This window comes from Lactuca sativa, chromosome 4 (genome assembly GCF_002870075.4).
Source record: "Lactuca sativa cultivar Salinas chromosome 4, Lsat_Salinas_v11, whole genome shotgun sequence".
Classification (NCBI taxonomy): Eukaryota; Viridiplantae; Streptophyta; class Magnoliopsida; order Asterales; family Asteraceae; genus Lactuca; species Lactuca sativa.
The window spans coordinates 343300117-343317370 of NC_056626.2; the positions used below are offsets into that span (position 1 = coordinate 343300117).

Sequence of the window (17254 nt, forward strand, 5' to 3'; positions counted from 1 at the left end):
TTTATTTATCTAACTTGTTACACTTTTCTGATTATGTACTACTGTTACTCAGGAAAATCCTACATTTTCCTACATGTGTGTATGTGAACTATTACTAATTCTGTGTGTGCGAACTGTTACCGGTTCTGATTATGTTCAATGTTATCCCTAGGAAAACCCCATGTTTTCCTGAATGTGTGTGTGTGAAGTCTCCTGAAGGTCCAATTATCCTTAAATGTACATTAGTTTTATTACCTACATAAAACTAATAAATAAGTGTAAAATGTTAATAATCTTGATTGCGAGTCCTTAACCATACTCAGACTAGATATGACTCGGGCCAGGGCCAGTATCCTTTTTATGAGTTTCGTCACCCTTGAACCTTTCGGTTCGGCTGTAGCTAGCAGCCAGGTGCGGGATTGTCAGTCCCGTATAGATCTATACACTCAAGTCACGTTCACCCTCCTGGAGATTCTGGTTACAGGGTTAGTCCTCCTCTCTCTCGTGCCAAGGAAGTGTTACAGAGGACGTGTCTCCAATCTTTAAGATTACTCTTTACTTCTCGTCTAGGGAAGTAGTATTTATGACTAACTAAGTTCTAAGGGTGTCTGTCCTTTACACTCGAGCCTAGGTGTTTTATTAAGGACAATACAGATGTTTTGTGTTTTCTAATGATGTTTGCCTTTTTCACTCGAGCCTAGGTCTTTTATTGAGGACAATACAGATGTTTTGTGATCTCTATCAATCTAAGTGTGAACAATCAATTGTGAAGTATAGAACATGACAGTATATATTAAGAATTAAAAATCGGTTTGAACAAACAACTCTACAAGTTGAAACAGTTTGTTAATAGGTTTTCAATTCTTAAAAATGTACGAATAATGAACCATGTAAATGAAATAATGTATTTAAGTACAAGTTACTCTTGTACTCTTGCTTGTATTCCCCCCCCCCCCTGAAAACATCTAAAAACCATTGAAAAAGGGTAGGGGTATGAACTCACCAAACGAGAAAATGCGACGTTCCGGATGCTAAGTGTCAAATCGAGGCTTGATAACATGCAAGGTTCCTATGTAATACGAAATGGTATACAAATATATCTAATTAGATTTATAAACTCTAATTACATATGATATTACACTCCAATGAGCGAAAACACTTCAAAACGAGTGTTTGGAATGACCCGGGTGACATCTACGGACGTGTAATGATACGAGGGACTTGGGAATTGAGTTTACTCTTCAAGAGTAAACTTCTAGTGGAGTTTGCGGCCTTATACACCACTCACACATGAGTTCACGGCTGTAAACTCATGTTGGCAAGGTTTATGGTGCTTAATGGGTCAATAACACTTGGAAGGAGTTGGTACAATTTTACCTAAGGCATAGGATGGAAATTAAATCACCAATGACATTATTTAAGGGAGTTTATGGACCAAGCATGGAACTTACAGCCGTAAACTCCTATACTCTCCTTGAATGAGTGATTTAATGGTCTTAGCTTAATCATATGTGATTCTAACTAATTTTCCAAGCCTTGGTATGAATTTAGGGTATCATTTGACGTGTATAAAGGAGCTTACGGCCCATGAACATGTTCTTGGGGTGCCTTGGCCGTAAACAACTAATTGGAGGGTGTTTGACATGTTTAAGGTCCCCAAACTATTTTTAGATGATTCTAGGATTTATTCCAAGGCTTTTGGTGTAGTTGTATGGCTTTCTAACATGTTTAAATGAGTTTACTCCCCATGAATGAGGAGTTTACGGCCCAAGCATGCACCTTGGCCGTAAACTCTTATTTGTCCCTCAAAATCCATGTATAGGGTGTTCTAAGTCCGGTTTTGCAAGCCTTATGGTCATATCTAAGTCCCAATGATGGTTTGGAAGGGTTAAATTGCTCAAAAATCCATGTTTTTATGTGTTTACGGCCCAAGCATGCTTCTTGGCCGTGAACACATGTTCCAAGTCCAAAATGATAAATTAAACATGAATTTGAAGGCCTAAGAGGTTAAACAACAAGTTGGGGATGTTACCTCAAAGATTTGGAGCCTTAATTCAATGTTTTGGACCTTGAATCTTTGGTTGAGGAGAGAGGTTAGAGAGAGAGTTGTGAAATGAAGTAAAAGCTTCAAATGAAGGCTTGGAACACTTTAAATAGTGTTCGGGATTTGGACACGGTGAAATTCTACCCGATACCGGCTTTAGACGGGGCTTTTGGTCGCACCCGATCAAGTTGTCGTAACTCGATATGGTTGATTCTAGAAATGATCCGATCACTAATATGGGGTGTTTGAATGAGTTCTAAAGGTATTAGGATTCCCATTAAGTCATAATATAAATTACACATTTATGACTTAATTATATGGTGGAAATCGGAAACGAAGTTGGAAACGGTGATTGGGTTATCGAAATGAGTTACGAAAAGGGTTACAAATAGTGATACGAATTTCGGGTTGTTACAGTAGGGTAATGTTATGTTAGTGACTGGTTAGGTCGGTATCCTGTTCGGGATGTTGTTATGCTGCATGATCTGATAGATTTGTTGTTTGGCTGAGGAATGTTATGTGATTAACTGTTTTATGTGCACATGGTTGTTTAACCTGGGTTGCGTTGAGGCGGGTTCTGCTTTATGTTGTAGGACAACATACCGAAGGCAGACCGGATAGACCGAAGGTCCAGCGAGTAGTCCGGATGGGCTGAAGGCCCCAGTAGGGCGGTCCAGACATGCCGAGGCTTAGAGAGTGGACCAGGGTGACTGAAGGCCCGGTGCGGGCGGACCAGTTATATTGTAGCCTCAGAGAGTGGACCAGGTGAATAAAAGGCCTGGTACGGGCGAACCAATCACACTGTAGACTCGATATGCATGGTTGTTCTGTATTGTGATATGATATGAGTATGGTATATGTGGTTTGTATTTTGGGGATCGTGGCAAGGCGAATTTGTAGTGTTTTGGTTTCAGGTACTTCAGGAGATCGTGGCAAGGCGAAGGGTTGATCATACCCTTCTCATGCTTTTTGATTTTGTGATTTGGTTCGGGGGATACTCTGATGTTTAAACTCTTTTGAAAACAAGTTGTAACAACTTAATGGCTTTTGAATGAATTAAAATGTTTTAAATCGGTGCAATTTTTTATGAGTGTTACAATTTGGTATCAGAGCCTTGGTTTGAGTGAATTAGAGGAACATTCGTGTGAATCCAATCTCAAATCAAGGAGGGATTTTCAAAATGGTTTTCAAAACGTTTTCGAAATAAGTAAAGGAGGATGCAGAGGGTACGATTATCCAGAGCCAGTAAGTAGACCCCAAAATACCATACTAGTTAATTGATTATGTGATATGTTAGAACAACATGCTAGTACTAGGCTAGGGATCTTCAGGAATTGCATGGTAGAATTGCCTAATTATCTAATGCCTAGTAGCATAGGGTTTTCCTTATATGAAATATTCAGCTTTCCTCTAGGAATGAGGATTGAGCGCTCGCCGTGTGTGTGTATATGGTTAGGGTGTTCTGGTGATACTTGAGACAAATATGGGTAGGTGTGGAAGGTAGTATGGGCCCGTACTACTGAAAGCACAAGACCCATACGCGTAGCAAGGAAGTCCAACTCTCTAGGGTATCGATTATGAGATAGTTCCCCCGGTGGGTATGTGATGTGTCTAAGGGTCTTGTTGGTGTATTGCAATATGGCAATTATGAGACGTTTTCGGACAGGATCCGGTTGAAGATCGGGATTAGGAGACGGTGGTCAGGATGGGCCAGTACCACCTGAGATCATTGGTCAGATGAGTACGGATGAGTTGGATGCCAGGTTTTGTGAGATCCTGCATGATGAGGTTGCTGCCATGTTCCGGGCTGAGTTGCCAGAGTTTTTGGGTCGATCAAGACCGCCATCGTTGAGTACTTTGATGAGCGCTATGCTGCTCTTGCAGAGATGGCGGCCACGGCAGCTACAGCGGCTGTAGCAGCGGCAGGGGGAGGAATCGGTCGAGGTTTTCAGTATCGGGACTTTGATAATGCGAAGCCCCTACCTTTGATGGAGTTCAGGATCCTATCATTGCTATGAAGTGATTGTCAGACGTGGGGGTTGTTTCTTCACGTGTTCATGCCCGACGGATCAAAGGGTGAGGTGTGCTGTGAACCTTTTGAGGCTCGGAGCGAAGTATTGGTGGAGGTTGACTAAGAGATCTTATTCTGATGTGCAGCGGGCTGCGGTTACGTGGGATCAGTTCCTAGAAATGTTCAGTACTCGTTATGTCCCGTGGGTTGAGAGAGAGAGAGGTTGGCTCAGGAGTTCTTGGAGCTGAAGCAGGATTCAGAGTCGGTGACGGAAATCACTAGGATGTTCACTAAGAGGGCAATGTTTTGCCCGAAGTTTGCTTCGGAGCAAGCTCAGATGTCCCAACATCTGAGTATGCTCAAGAGGGATATCCGGCTGTTTGTGTCCATGCAGAGATGTGATAACTTGTTAGAATTGCAGGAGGCCACCAGGCGGCATGAGTTGGAGATTGAGTTGCATTTGCGAGAGCAGAGGCAGGCCCTGGTGCAGTCGCAGTCGGCGCCGAAACGGTCTAAAACCGTTGACTTTAGGACTGGGGGTCAGAGCAGCCACACTTGTGAGAAGTGTGGGAAGGGTCATGCCGGAGTTTGCAGATCTGGTGGTACGTGTCGCAAGTGTGGGAGAGAGGGGCATTATTCGAGGGATTGCCGTCAGTCGGCCCCAGGTCAGGATATGAGGATTTGTTATCATTGCCATCAGGTTGGGCACTTGAGGGCCAACTGTCCACAGCTTGTTGCAAGACCGGTGTAGGCTCCAGCACTGGCCAATTTGAGGATTAAGGGCGGGGGTCAGGGTGGAGCGGAGCCTCCGAGGGCTCAGGGACGCATTTTCCAACTTATAGCAAAAGAAGTCAGGGCAGATCCAGATGCAGCTGCGAGTATGTATCCATTTTGATATCTTGTTATTTGTGTGGTATTGTTAATCTGTCTGCCTTTTTCTGCATGATTTGTAGTATGATTGAGGATCTTAGTAGTCAGGAGTGGTAGTCGGTCAGTGTCCAGGAGGATTGATGATAGAAGGATCAGATAAATGACCTCATTGCTAGGAATAGCAGCTGCGATGTAAGAAGTGTTCAGTTGAGATTCTAACTTCCTTTGAGTTTGGGATGTGCAATGATAGGAGAGAGGTTTTGTGGAGGTTTCTCTCTCCAGAGAGAATCGGTTCATGGAGAAGGGGTCGATACCAAGTGGGGTCGATCGAGTCATGCCGGTTTTTCGATCGATAGTTAGTAGTTGGTGCACTAAGTGGGGAGAATTGGAAAATTCTCAGATGAAACAACAAGCATCCAAGGTTGGTTAGTTGTGTGGATTTAGCAGTGTCATTAGCTGAGAGTGTGGTATGGTTAGAGCAGGTGATAAACACATGGGGCAGGGAACAGACCATGGTTCTAGGTAAGGTAGTGGATCGACGTGAGGCCTAGGATTAGGCCGGGGTAAAAAAATCATAGAACGGATCTTGTGATCGGAACCCCTAGAGGGCTAGAACAGACTGCATGGGAGAGATTTCCGGAAAGAATGGTTCAGGGTGATGTGCAACAGTTTTTGAGCGATCCGGATATACTAAAGGCTGGTGGGCGTACCAGTCAAGCCGAAGGCTCGAAGAACGGTCCAGACATGCTGAAGGTTCTGAGAGTGGTCCAGATAAGATGAAGGCCTGGTAAGGCGGTCCAGTCATGCTGAAGACTCAGTATGTGTTAGTAGACCTGTATGCGGGGAATGAGTGAGTATGTCGCTGTGAAATAGCAATCGATAAGGTCTGGCCCCAAGTATTGATCATGATGATGGAGTTAGCTAAAGGCCATGTATGGGCTACGTTAGCTGTGTGATCGGATTCAGAGTATATGGGAGTCAAGGAGTAGCAGTTGCTCTCCATGGGTGGTGTAAAGTGGAGTTTTAGCACCATGGCACTTGTTGATGTTGTAAAGGTCGTTGAGTAGACTTTCTTGAAGAATAGAAGGGAAAGGTATGTGGCTCCCGGAAGGAGTGTTGGTCATCTGAAGGGAAAGCAGTAGTGTAAATGGATGATCGAAGTATTTCAGTTATTGATAGTGAGCACTGAGATGATACTAGTTGTATGGAAGCACATCCGGGTTAGGTGTCCGTTGAGGATGTGAAATGATTAGCGTTGATGTCGAATCAGAGGAGTTCTGAAGTGGTGCACGGATAGATCCTTGGGATCCAAGTATGGTTGTAGTCATGAGTTATGTATGTGGTATCTGAGGGATGGTTGTACCTGTCATAGATGTACCTGGAATTCCAGCCCGAGGCTGTTTGGGCCATGTATAAGTGTTTATGTGATTTAGCTGGTTGTCCATGGGAGTTCTTTGGACGCTGAAGGATGTGTTATCTTAAGACATAAAAGGGATTAGTTTCGGGAGGAGAACTGGTTGAGATCCAATATTGCGCGCACCCGGGTTGTCATCATTTTTGACACAAGGATGATAGCTTAGAGTTATGGTAGAGTCTAGTGGTTTAATATGGTATCCGATTTTCGCAAGCTGCGGAAGTGGGTGCAAGTCGGGAATATGGTAGTATCGTCGGGTGGCACTTAGTTGATGAGTGTTGTCATCAGAGAAAAGAAGTCGGTGTCGGCTTGAAGTAGTTGCCAGGACCCTGCAAGGGAAGAGATGGATTTTATAGGGATTCGATAGTAGTGTTTGAAGGAATCTATGTCGGTGTCAGATAGTGGATGCATTGTAGGAGTAACATCTGGAATTGTGTGCAGCAGCAGGCTTTGAGGACGAAGCCTAATTTAAGTGGGGGAGAATTGTAACACCCCAAGTTCAGAAGCAAGAGTTCAGTGGTGTAAAGTGTTATCAGAGGAGCTCAGGCACAAAAGAGTCAAGAAGGAGAATTAGAAATAGGAGAGGATATGGGGCGAGATCGCCAGGTTTGCCACCGACAGTCGGAGATTGTTGACTCGGTGTGGTCTGGTTTGGGTTCACGTTTCTGGTGGGATCAGGTAGATAGTTTTGGAGGAGGCTCATAATTCTCGCTTTTAAATACATTCCCAAGCCACGAAGATGTATCGAGATTTGGGCTAAGTTACTAGTGGTTGTGTATGAAGATGGAGATAGCATGGTATGTTGAGAGGTGCTTTGTAACACCCCAAGTTTAGAAGCAAGAGGTTAGGGGTGTAAAGTGTTATTAGAAGGATGGACTCGGCGAGTTGGAGCTATGACTCGTCAAGTCGGAGCATGCGAAGAGCACGTGATAAGTGGCCTGACTCGCCGATTCGACGGCTGGACTCGATGAGTCAGTTCTGGAAGAGGAAAACCCTAATCTTAGGGTTTGCACCCTATTTAAAGGACTTAATGTCCTACCCTCAGCCCCCTTACTTTCCTTTGAGATCCAGAAATCCAAAAATCGTGAGTGAGAGTCCTTGGAAGCAATTTGGAGCTTAGATAAGTGATTTTGTGAAGAGATCTTGAAGATCAAGGAGCTTGGATCAAGGAGATTTGGGGAGATTCGGCTTATTCTTTAGTGGGAGGTTGTTTTAAAGGTAATGAATCATTATCCTTGGCTTTCTCCTTTATAAATCCATCTTTCAAGGAGTTTTAGGCTTTGTTTGGAGATAATATGATGAAATGTTGGTGCATGAGTTAGATCTGGAGCTGAAACTCCAGATCTGAGTTCTATTTGGATCAAATATGCAAAAAGCCCTTCTAATTGCTATGTAAAAGCCATTCCCCATGAGTTAAGTTCCTTTCTAACTTGGTTTTTGGAATTATGGGACATCAAGCACGTAAAGGTAGCAACTTTATGTTGCTAATGCACTCTAGGGACCCAGATCTATTGTTTGGAGAAAAGGAGTAGATTTATATCTTTTGATTATGGGAATACCCTTATCAAATCGGCGAGTCTGGGAGATGACTCGGCGAGTTGGGCTAGGGCTTCAGGCTTTGATTCGTGTAGTGACTCGGCGAGTCGCATGGGTGAGCTCGGCGAGTCATATGTGATGAGCTTGGACTCAACGAATGGAAGAACAACTCAGAGAGTCTGATGAAGATTGTCGTGGACCCGACGAGTCTGTTCTTGGACTCGGCAAGTCAGAGTGCAAAACCCCCAACATCTTCTGGTTAGACTCAGAGAAGTGAGTTGAGTGGTGACTCAGTGAGTTGGACAGGATAGGACTCGGAGATTGTGAAACTCGAGGAGTCATAGGGTGACTCGACGAGTTGAGTCATGTTATGAGAGTTTCCTGAATTTAGGAACTCAGCGAGTCAATGGGTTGACTCGGCGAGTAGGGTCAATCAGGAAGGTGGACTTTGACCAGTTTGACCTTCAGGGGTATTATGGTAATTTTTGGATATTTATGTCATTGGATCATTGATGATTATAGGTGTTGGAGTTAAAGGTAGTGCTTCGGGTTTGTGCTTTCGTGATTCGGTTCAGCAGTTGCAAGGTGAGTTATCCTTACTATATCAACAGGGTCTAAGGCACCAAGGTTGGCCCTTAATCGGATGGGAATCTGGGTATTTGTTTGTTAGGTTTTTGAGTTGCCAGATCTGCATCCTAGTTTTAGGATGGTGTTATGTTAGTGACCTGGTTAAGGTCGATATCCTGGTATATAGGGTAATGTTATGTTGGTGACTGGTTAGGTCGGTATCCTGGTTAGGATGTTGTTATGTTGCATGATCTGATAGATTCATTATTTGGCTAAGGATTGTTATGTGATTAACTGTTTTATATGCACATGGTTGTTTGACTGGGGTTGGGTTGAGGCGGGTCCTGCTTTATGTTGTAGGCCAACATACACAGGGCGGACCGGATAGACCGAAGGCCCAGCGAGCGGTCCGGATAGGCTAAAGACCCTAAGAGGGCGATCCAGACGTGCCGAGGCACGAAGTGTGGACCAGGCTGACTGAAGGCCCAGTGCGGGCGGACCAGTCATACTGTAGACTCAGATAGTGGACTAGGTGGATTTAAGGCACGGTACGGGCGGACCAATCACACTGTAGACTCGATATGCATGGGTGTTCAGTATTGTGATATGATATGAGTATGGTTATATGTGGTTGGTATTTTGGGGGTAACTCACTAAGCTTTCGAACTTACAGTTGCAGTGTTTTGGTTTCAGGTACTTCAGGAGATCGTGGCAAGGCGAAGGCATGATCGTACCGCTCCTCATACTTTTTGATTTTGTGATTCGGTTCTGGGGATACTCTGATGTTTAAACTCTTTTGAAAACAAGTTGTAACAACTTAATGGCTTTTGAATGAATTAAAATGTTTTAAATCGGTGCAAATTTTTATGAGTGTTACATGCTTGACTTGTACAATGATCAAGGTTGAGCATTAGAGGCTGTATGGAAAGTTGCAACCCTTGGAGGTTCCCATGTGGAGGTGGGAACAGATCACCATGGTTCCCATGGAAAGTTGATGCTATATGGGTCGTCGTTGATCGATTAACAAAGAGTGGCCACTTTTTTGCGATTCGAGAGAGCTCATCGGCCAAAACGTTGGCCGATGTGGATGTTTGGGACATTGTTGCTCGTCATGAGGTTCCGATCTCCATTGTATCAGACCGAGATGTTCTATTCACTTCTCGATTCTAAAAGAAGTTATGCGAGGAACTGGGTACGAGACAACATATCAGCACTGCTTACATTCCGCATACCGACAGCCAGAGTGAGCAGACCGTTCAGACACTTAAGCATATGTTGCGAGCTTGTGTTATAGATTTTAGTGGGAATTATGATTTCTACCTACCTCTTGCGGAGTTTCCCTACAACAACAACTATGACTCCAGCATTGGTGCCCAACCTTTTAAGCTCCTGTATGGTCAAAGATTACGTACCCTAGTTTGTTGGGGGGGGGGGGGTTGGTAACAGAGTCATGGGAAAGATTGAGGTAATCCTTCAGACCATAGAACATATTCAGCAGATCAGGCAAAGACTACAGACTGATCAGAGTCAGCAGAAGAGTTATGCCGACCGGCGCCGATCAGCATTGGAATTTTAGGTCGGCGATATGATTCTACTGAAGGTCTCACCCTGAAAGGTTGTGATACGCTTCAAGAAGAAGGAGAAATTAGGTCCCCAATATATTAAACATTTCTGTGTGATTGCTAGGTTAGGTAGGGTGGCCTACCGATTGGATTTACCGAGTGAGCTCAACCAGATTCACAACACTTTCCACATTTTGTAATTATGCAAATATGTGTTGAACGATGAGGCAGTGGTCCCTTTATATGATATTTAGTTCAATGAGGGCCTGAATTATATTGAGAGGCCGGTAGCGTTACTGGAGAGAAAGATGAAGGTTATGCGCAACAAAGAGATACCTTTGGTGAAGGTTTAGTAGCAACCTCAGAAAGGCTCGGAGTTGACCTGAGAGCCAGAGGCGGATATGCGGGAGCATTACCCTGCATTATTTGCGACAGCCGACCTCGAGGATGAAGTCTAGTTCAAGTGGGGGAGAATTGTAACACCCCGATGAGTATAAAAGAACATTGCATTTTGGCCCTTAGGTTTGAAAAGATTGCATGACTGGCCCATAGTGGAATTTCGGTAATTTTGGCTGGGAGGTAGTACGTTGAGTGTATGCTGTGTAACTTAGGTGTACTTGGGTGGACCCTAGTACGTTGGGCATACACCACATATGCAGGGTGTACGTAATGAAACATCAAACCATAATTTTTAGATTTTGGTCCGTATATAAGCATTAGTGTAACCTTATTTGTCATTTCCTCAACAGCCTCGAATTGATAATTCGACCCTCTAGCAAACACTAACTAAGAAGAGTGCTTTTTAGCTCTTTTTGTGTGCCTTGTTGGTGTTCTTGAAGAATAAGAAGTTGGTGCAAGGACCTTGAAGCTTGGAAGCAACTTAGATTTGGGATTCTTCACTTGTTAGCTACCTCCAAAAGGGGAAAAGCTCCTTGCTTGATTACTCTCTCTTTTAGTTCTACTCATTTCATCATTTAGGGCACTTTTGGTCCTAAATATGGTGATTCTTGAGTATTCCATGCTCGTGACCAGATAAGTCGTCCTTTCAGACCTTGTTAGGGGTCTTAAGTCATAAAAATATGGTCTTGGTGATTAGTTTTCCTCCATGCATGCTATAGAAAGTTGAAGTCATTAAGATGTTGAGATTTTATGTAATAAGGACTTAATAGACATGAAAAGTCATAAAGTTGGAAACTATATGACTCTTGATGGTATTTTAGCCTTGGATCTACAATTGAGCGTGTTAAGTCGGAGAAATAAGCTATTAATAGGTTAAGAAGGGGACGGTTGCATACGTTGGGTGTACCGAAGGGTACGCTGCGCGTACATAGATCTGGCCTCGATGCCTCGGAGAAGTCATATGCCCCATGTACGAAGCCTGAGTCGAATCGGTTGAGTTGACTCGTATGTGTTGACTCGGCTGGGTTGACTTGTTGATTTTGACACTTTCAACTTAAGGGTATTGTGAGTATTTGAGCTATAATTAAGACTTGGTCTCTATCTGTTGATTATGTGACATGTAGGGCAGGTATTTGGGGCAGTATCTTGTTCAGCTATTCTTCAGAATGTGAGGCGATTTTTCCTCACTATTCTTATGGGTCGAAGGCATCAATTTCGGCTCCTATTGGTTATGTATCTTGGTAACTAGGATGTTGCTATACATTAGTAATTTGTGGATCTTCCTGCTAGACTTTCAACTGGTTATATGATTATCAGTTGTTGATTTTATGTTAATTGTTATGTACATGTCGGCATAGTATGTTGAGGTTGAGACTATACTGGGCATTCCAACCTAAAGGTTGTGGGACGGGGTAATCCAACCAGGAGAATATGGAACTGTTATGTATTGGGCATACCAACCGTAGGGTTGTGGGTCAGGGTAATCCAACCATGAGGTTGTCGACCCATTATCTGTTTGATTGTATGTTGTGTAGTGGTATTTTAGGGAAACTCACTAAGCTTTGGCTTACAGTTTTTAGTTGTGGTTTCAAGTACTTCTGAGGATCATGGCAAGGCGAAGGCGTGATGGTACATATTCTTGGTTTTATATTGTTAATCTTAGGATACTCTGATTTTGAATAATCTTTTGGAAGCAATGGCTATGTAAACACTTATTTTTAGTAAATTGGTTGTTTTGAAAAGTTTCAATGTGTGTTCATTGTTGAGATGTTACACCTCCCGTTTAATTTCTTACGGATTCCACTTACCCAATGGTCACTAGATCTCTCCTTGGTATCTACAAACTCATTCATCACCTTAATCTTCATGTTACCACTGAATCACCAATGCCCAAATGTTAGTCTATGGCCTTAAAGAGCTAACGAGGCTTTTTTAAGAAAAAGTTTAATAATGTTGGCAATATTGACACATACAAAGCTCGCCTCGCTGCCAATGGGAAGAGCCAACGTCCCAACATCGATTGTGATGAGACGTTTATTCAGATTGTTAAACCGACAACTACCAATCAGACTGCTTTTCTTCACGAGACTTTGTACATGCATTATCCCCTAGGATTTCGATAATCCACTAATCAAGATTATGTCTACAACCTTCAGAAGTCTCTTTATGGTCTTGATCAGGGCTCTCAAGCTTGGTTTCACTGATTCACATAGTACATCTCCAGAATCGGCTTTGCTTATAGCAAAATTGATTCATCCCTTTTCATTTTCAAGATAGAGGATGCAATTGCTTATTTGTTATTGTACATTGATAACATTATATTGACAAACTCCTCATCCGATTTCCATCAGAGCACCATTTACATGATGCCTACTAAGTTTGCCATGAGTAACTTAAGGCACCTTTCATACTTTCTCTCTATTTGAGCCACCCAAAGAGGATCGGCTGTTTTTCTTTCTCAGCGGAAATATGCATTGAAATTATTATATCATGCTCACATGGCAACGTGCAACCCTATCACGCCCCAGTTAAGTCTCAAACGAAACTATCTCATGATGGTCCTCTTGCTGCTAACACGACTCTTTACCACAACCTTTCGTGCAACCTTCAATACCTCACATTCACTCGCCCGAACATCTCTTTTGTTGTTCAGTAAATCTATCTATACATGCACGACCCCCGAGAGCCACACTTCATGCTCTCAAGCGCATCCCTAGATACACACGAGGCACCATTGACTTCGTCCTACATATTCACTCGTCTTCCACCACTGGTGACATTGCCTACTTAAACGAAGATTAGAGAGATGTCATGTCTCACGTTGTTCAATAGGGGTTATTGTGTATATCTTGGCGACAACATTGTCTCATGGTCCTCCAAAACGCCAAGCCACAGTTTCCATACCAACTGCAGAAGCTGAATACCGAGCTATTACTAATGTTGTTACTGAGACCTTTCGGCTTCGAAACTAGATCCAGTTTACATTAGCTCATTTTACTAATGTTATTACTAGTGTTCTTTCGTCTACTACCCCTCAAAATGTAGGGATGTATTAGTGTATCTTGTATTATGTATATTAGCTCATTTTAGTTAGCCCATTACATTTGTGTAGATAGGCTCATTTCTATTATCTTTGTATGTATATATGGATTATGTGAGTGTAGGGATGTTAAAGGGGGCAAACGGGATGGTGGTTGCATCCACCTCCCCCACCTCAAAATTTTCCTGTTCCCCCGGCCCCGCCTCCACCCCTAAAATCTCTAGTCTCCCCTCCCCCACCCCAACCTGCCCATGAATTCCTTGATTAACCACAGGTTCGAGATGCCACAAATGGAAGGCATGGGAGATTATTCATCCTAACTAATCGACATGCTACCATGTGGAATTTAAGAGTCAAAGACTTAATTCATTAATTATACCAAAAGAGATATGTAAATACCAAGTCACGAAATAAATAAACACATAATTCAAACTATCAAGTAGATAAAGACATAGAAAAACGATGAACATAAGGACGGAAGGATTCCTTCAACGTGTTATATAATATGTATTTTAGTTATATGTGAAACTAATTATATAGCAACTATGTTCTAGATATAAGAAGACCTGAATATATTCATATATTTTCTGTTATGTTGTTCAAAAGTCAATTGACATAATCAATTGCTTGCGCCTCCCTTTATGAAAGATAATCTTCTTCCTGATCTTTCGGAGAGGTTTATAACGACGCAATAAACTTTTGAAGCAAAAGCAAAAGAATACCTACTCACACCCGTTTTCCATATATGACTCAAATAGCTAGGTGATCGCCCATAAGGCCATAGCGTGTTATTGGCTTACTTTGACCATACATCTAAGCATGGGATTAAAATATGTATATAAATAAATAAATAAATAAATAAATAAATAAATAAAAGCACGTTTTCTGGAAGCAAGTGAGAAGAAATACCATTTATCGAGACACGGAGTTTACATTTGCACATGCCTGGGTTGAATAAACAACCTTAAACAAGTCTTCTAGCTACAATATAAAAACAAAGGAATTTCTTCTCATCCTCAATTGAATTGACAATAAGCAGACTTCTCCTTCATTGAAAGGTAGAAAATTTATCCCATCTCATCACTCTCACTTTAACGAAAATTTTCTTCTGTATCATCCGTTTTTAAATTAACTTTTGGATGTATATATTATTGCAGGTTACCTAGAGTTGAACATATTAAGATCGCAAGTACTAATGGATTTGTCACCAGTATGGTTATCAGAAATGGTAAGCAACACATTCAGATTGCTTTGCGTATATTCAACCCTTATCACTAAAAAATATATATATAGTCTTCATTAACTTATTTTAATGGAATTTTGGATCTCTATTGCAGGAAACGGAAGATATAGGATTCATGAATAGTGATGAGATAAGCCAACTTTATGACACTATTATTGATAACTTCAGTGTTGATTCATTTTCCTCAGAATGCAATACAGAAAACATGACAACTATCGACCAATCTTTTCAGAAAAGATGCAGTGTAATTCCGAAACAATCTCCAACCCCAGAACCCCTTATTGCTACTACTCTTCCCTCTTCCAACACTTTCACCATATCTTTTGGAGATCTAAAACCTAAAAACGAGATGCTCCAGATTAATGATTCACTCGGATATGAAGCTAGTGGTGCCACAAAGATTCCAATAATTTCAAGAAATCCGATTCAGGCACAAGATCATGTTTTGGCAGAGAGGAAGAGAAGAGAAAAGTTGAATCGACACTTCATTTCCTTATCTTCCCTCATCCCTAAGCTTAAGAAGGTACTTTGTTTCTTTTTTACGATAAAACTCTTGAGATGAGTTCTTATTTGTCTTAAGAACTTGTTAACACACTCAAAACATATAAATCATTAAGAAAATAGCGATGAAGTAAGTGTTGTTTCAACTTTTGTAGATGGACAAGGCATCTGTGCTTGAAGATGCATCTAGTTACATAAAAGAGCTTCAAGATCGGGTGAAGGAACTTGAGGGATTATCAGGAACAAAGAGAAAGAATGTTCAAGAATCTGTTATTTCCATAAGGAGGTCTAGGCTTAGTACTAGTGATGATGAATACTACTCATCTGATGAAACGAACTCTGAAGACAATACTCATCTTTCCAAATTGTCACCTGAGATTGAAGTTCGGATGTCAGGAAGCAGTGTGCTTGTAAAGATTCAGTGTCAGAAAAACTTTTCTTCCTTGACGAAAGCATTAACCCAGATGCAAAACCTCGGATTGTCGATCATCAGTAGCAGTGCGATGCCTTTTGCGAAGACCACACTTCTAATCAATATTGTTGCTCAGGTATACATGAATTCTGAAACCCTAATCACGATTAATGATAACAATAGTGAAATTAGTCCCCATATCTAATATTTAATAGTGTGGTGATTACATGTTGCGGAAGTTTATGTGATGATTTGGGAGGCTAGCTAACAAACCATTTGGATGTTATACGACTACAACATGTAAAGAAATGAAATATGATATAAAAATTTTGTTATATCTCCTATAGAATTAAACCCCAAAAATTCTGAAAGTTATATATTTGACGTTTAGTATTTTTCTGTGTCATGTTTTTGTACACAATTGATTGGAAAGTAATATTTGTATGCATCTAAAAAGAAGTTCCGTTTTCTTTTATTTGTGCAGATTAAGGATGACTTTTGTATGACAACAGCAGAACTTGTAAAGAACCTACAGCAAGTTATATGAACATTGATGAACACAATTAGTAGTTCAATATTTCCATGTACTTGAAGATCGTTATATAGTCATTTTTCTGTTTCCATATCATAGTTCAGAAGGAGGAAATTTGAGAACATTCTCATCCCATATTTGGGTTTTTTTCGAGTACTCCAGAAGTAGTAGAGGAGCTTGTAACTCGAACTGTAGGATGCTTTTCGTGGATTATTTCCTCCTCTTTTTGTTAGATGGAATGTTTTCATGAGTATTCCACAACAGGATTTGTAAGTTTTTTTGCGTGGTTGAACACGTTCATCAATATACCTTTGTGATCATATGCAAATGAAATCGCCAGCTCATTCTCTTTGTTTTACTTGAATTTGATGATGTATGTTTCTTGTGAAAGGCTAATGAATATTTGCACATGATTCGTGTTGTTTCTTTCGGTTTTATTCACTTAATTAACAAAGTGTATTTACATGACAAAATGCTAATTAAATTAATGTAATTTTACCTTATGGAAAGAAGAGCCAGAAGTGCCTTCATCTTCATCTTCCACAAAGTGAAATCATTCGAACCAATGAAATGCTCCAAATTCGAATTTGTGAGATGTCATCTTCAATCAACAGAACACCAACCATAACTCTGATACCACATGTTAGGGAAACAGATGATATTTTCAAGAGTCATAACAAATCTGATGTCACTTGCAAAGTTCTAATGACTCTTGTTAGGAAGTAATTTCGATAACGCACAAAACCTAAAGCACACAAAGACATAATATTTTCATGGTTCGGTCAAGCTGAACTATGTCCATGGGTAGGAGAGGAGTATTCCTAATTCACATATTTCTTAAATAGAGATTACAAGTACAACCAACATAGATTCGTCCTACTCACTAAGGAGACAAAGAAAAGACACATGACTTAACATGCATCTCTATTTATTCTTGAGAAGTCAGACCTAAGACTCTAATGGTTCAAGACTATTGGCCCATAGGCCAATAAAAGGTGTCAACCAATCACATCCGCCAGCCGGCATCTTCTGGAACATTCATCCATGTCATATAACCCATTAGCATCAACAACACACATAATGGAGCATCATGAGCCATAGTTACACATCATGAACACTAGTGGTGTTTCATCCATCATGTTTG

The 17254-nt window shown here is 41.4% G+C and overlaps 1 protein-coding gene across 2 annotated transcripts; it reads left to right on the top strand.

Moving 5' to 3' along the window:
* Nucleotides 1-14360: 14360 nt before the first annotated feature.
* Nucleotides 14361-16443, top strand: LOC111906393 (transcription factor bHLH18). 2 transcript variants are annotated; one of them, XM_023902155.3, is made up of 5 exons: nt 14361-14480; nt 14580-14650; nt 14760-15188; nt 15322-15714; nt 16063-16443. In XM_023902155.3, exons 2-5 carry the CDS (start codon nt 14618-14620, stop codon nt 16123-16125), a joined length of 918 nt encoding a protein of 305 aa, XP_023757923.1. In that variant the 5' UTR covers nt 14361-14480; nt 14580-14617; the 3' UTR covers nt 16126-16443. The 2 variants fall into 2 exon arrangements, with proteins under 2 accessions (XP_023757923.1, XP_023757922.1); XM_023902154.3 differs by having other exon boundaries at nt 15322-16443.
* The last annotated feature ends 811 nt before the right edge of the window (nt 16444-17254 follow it).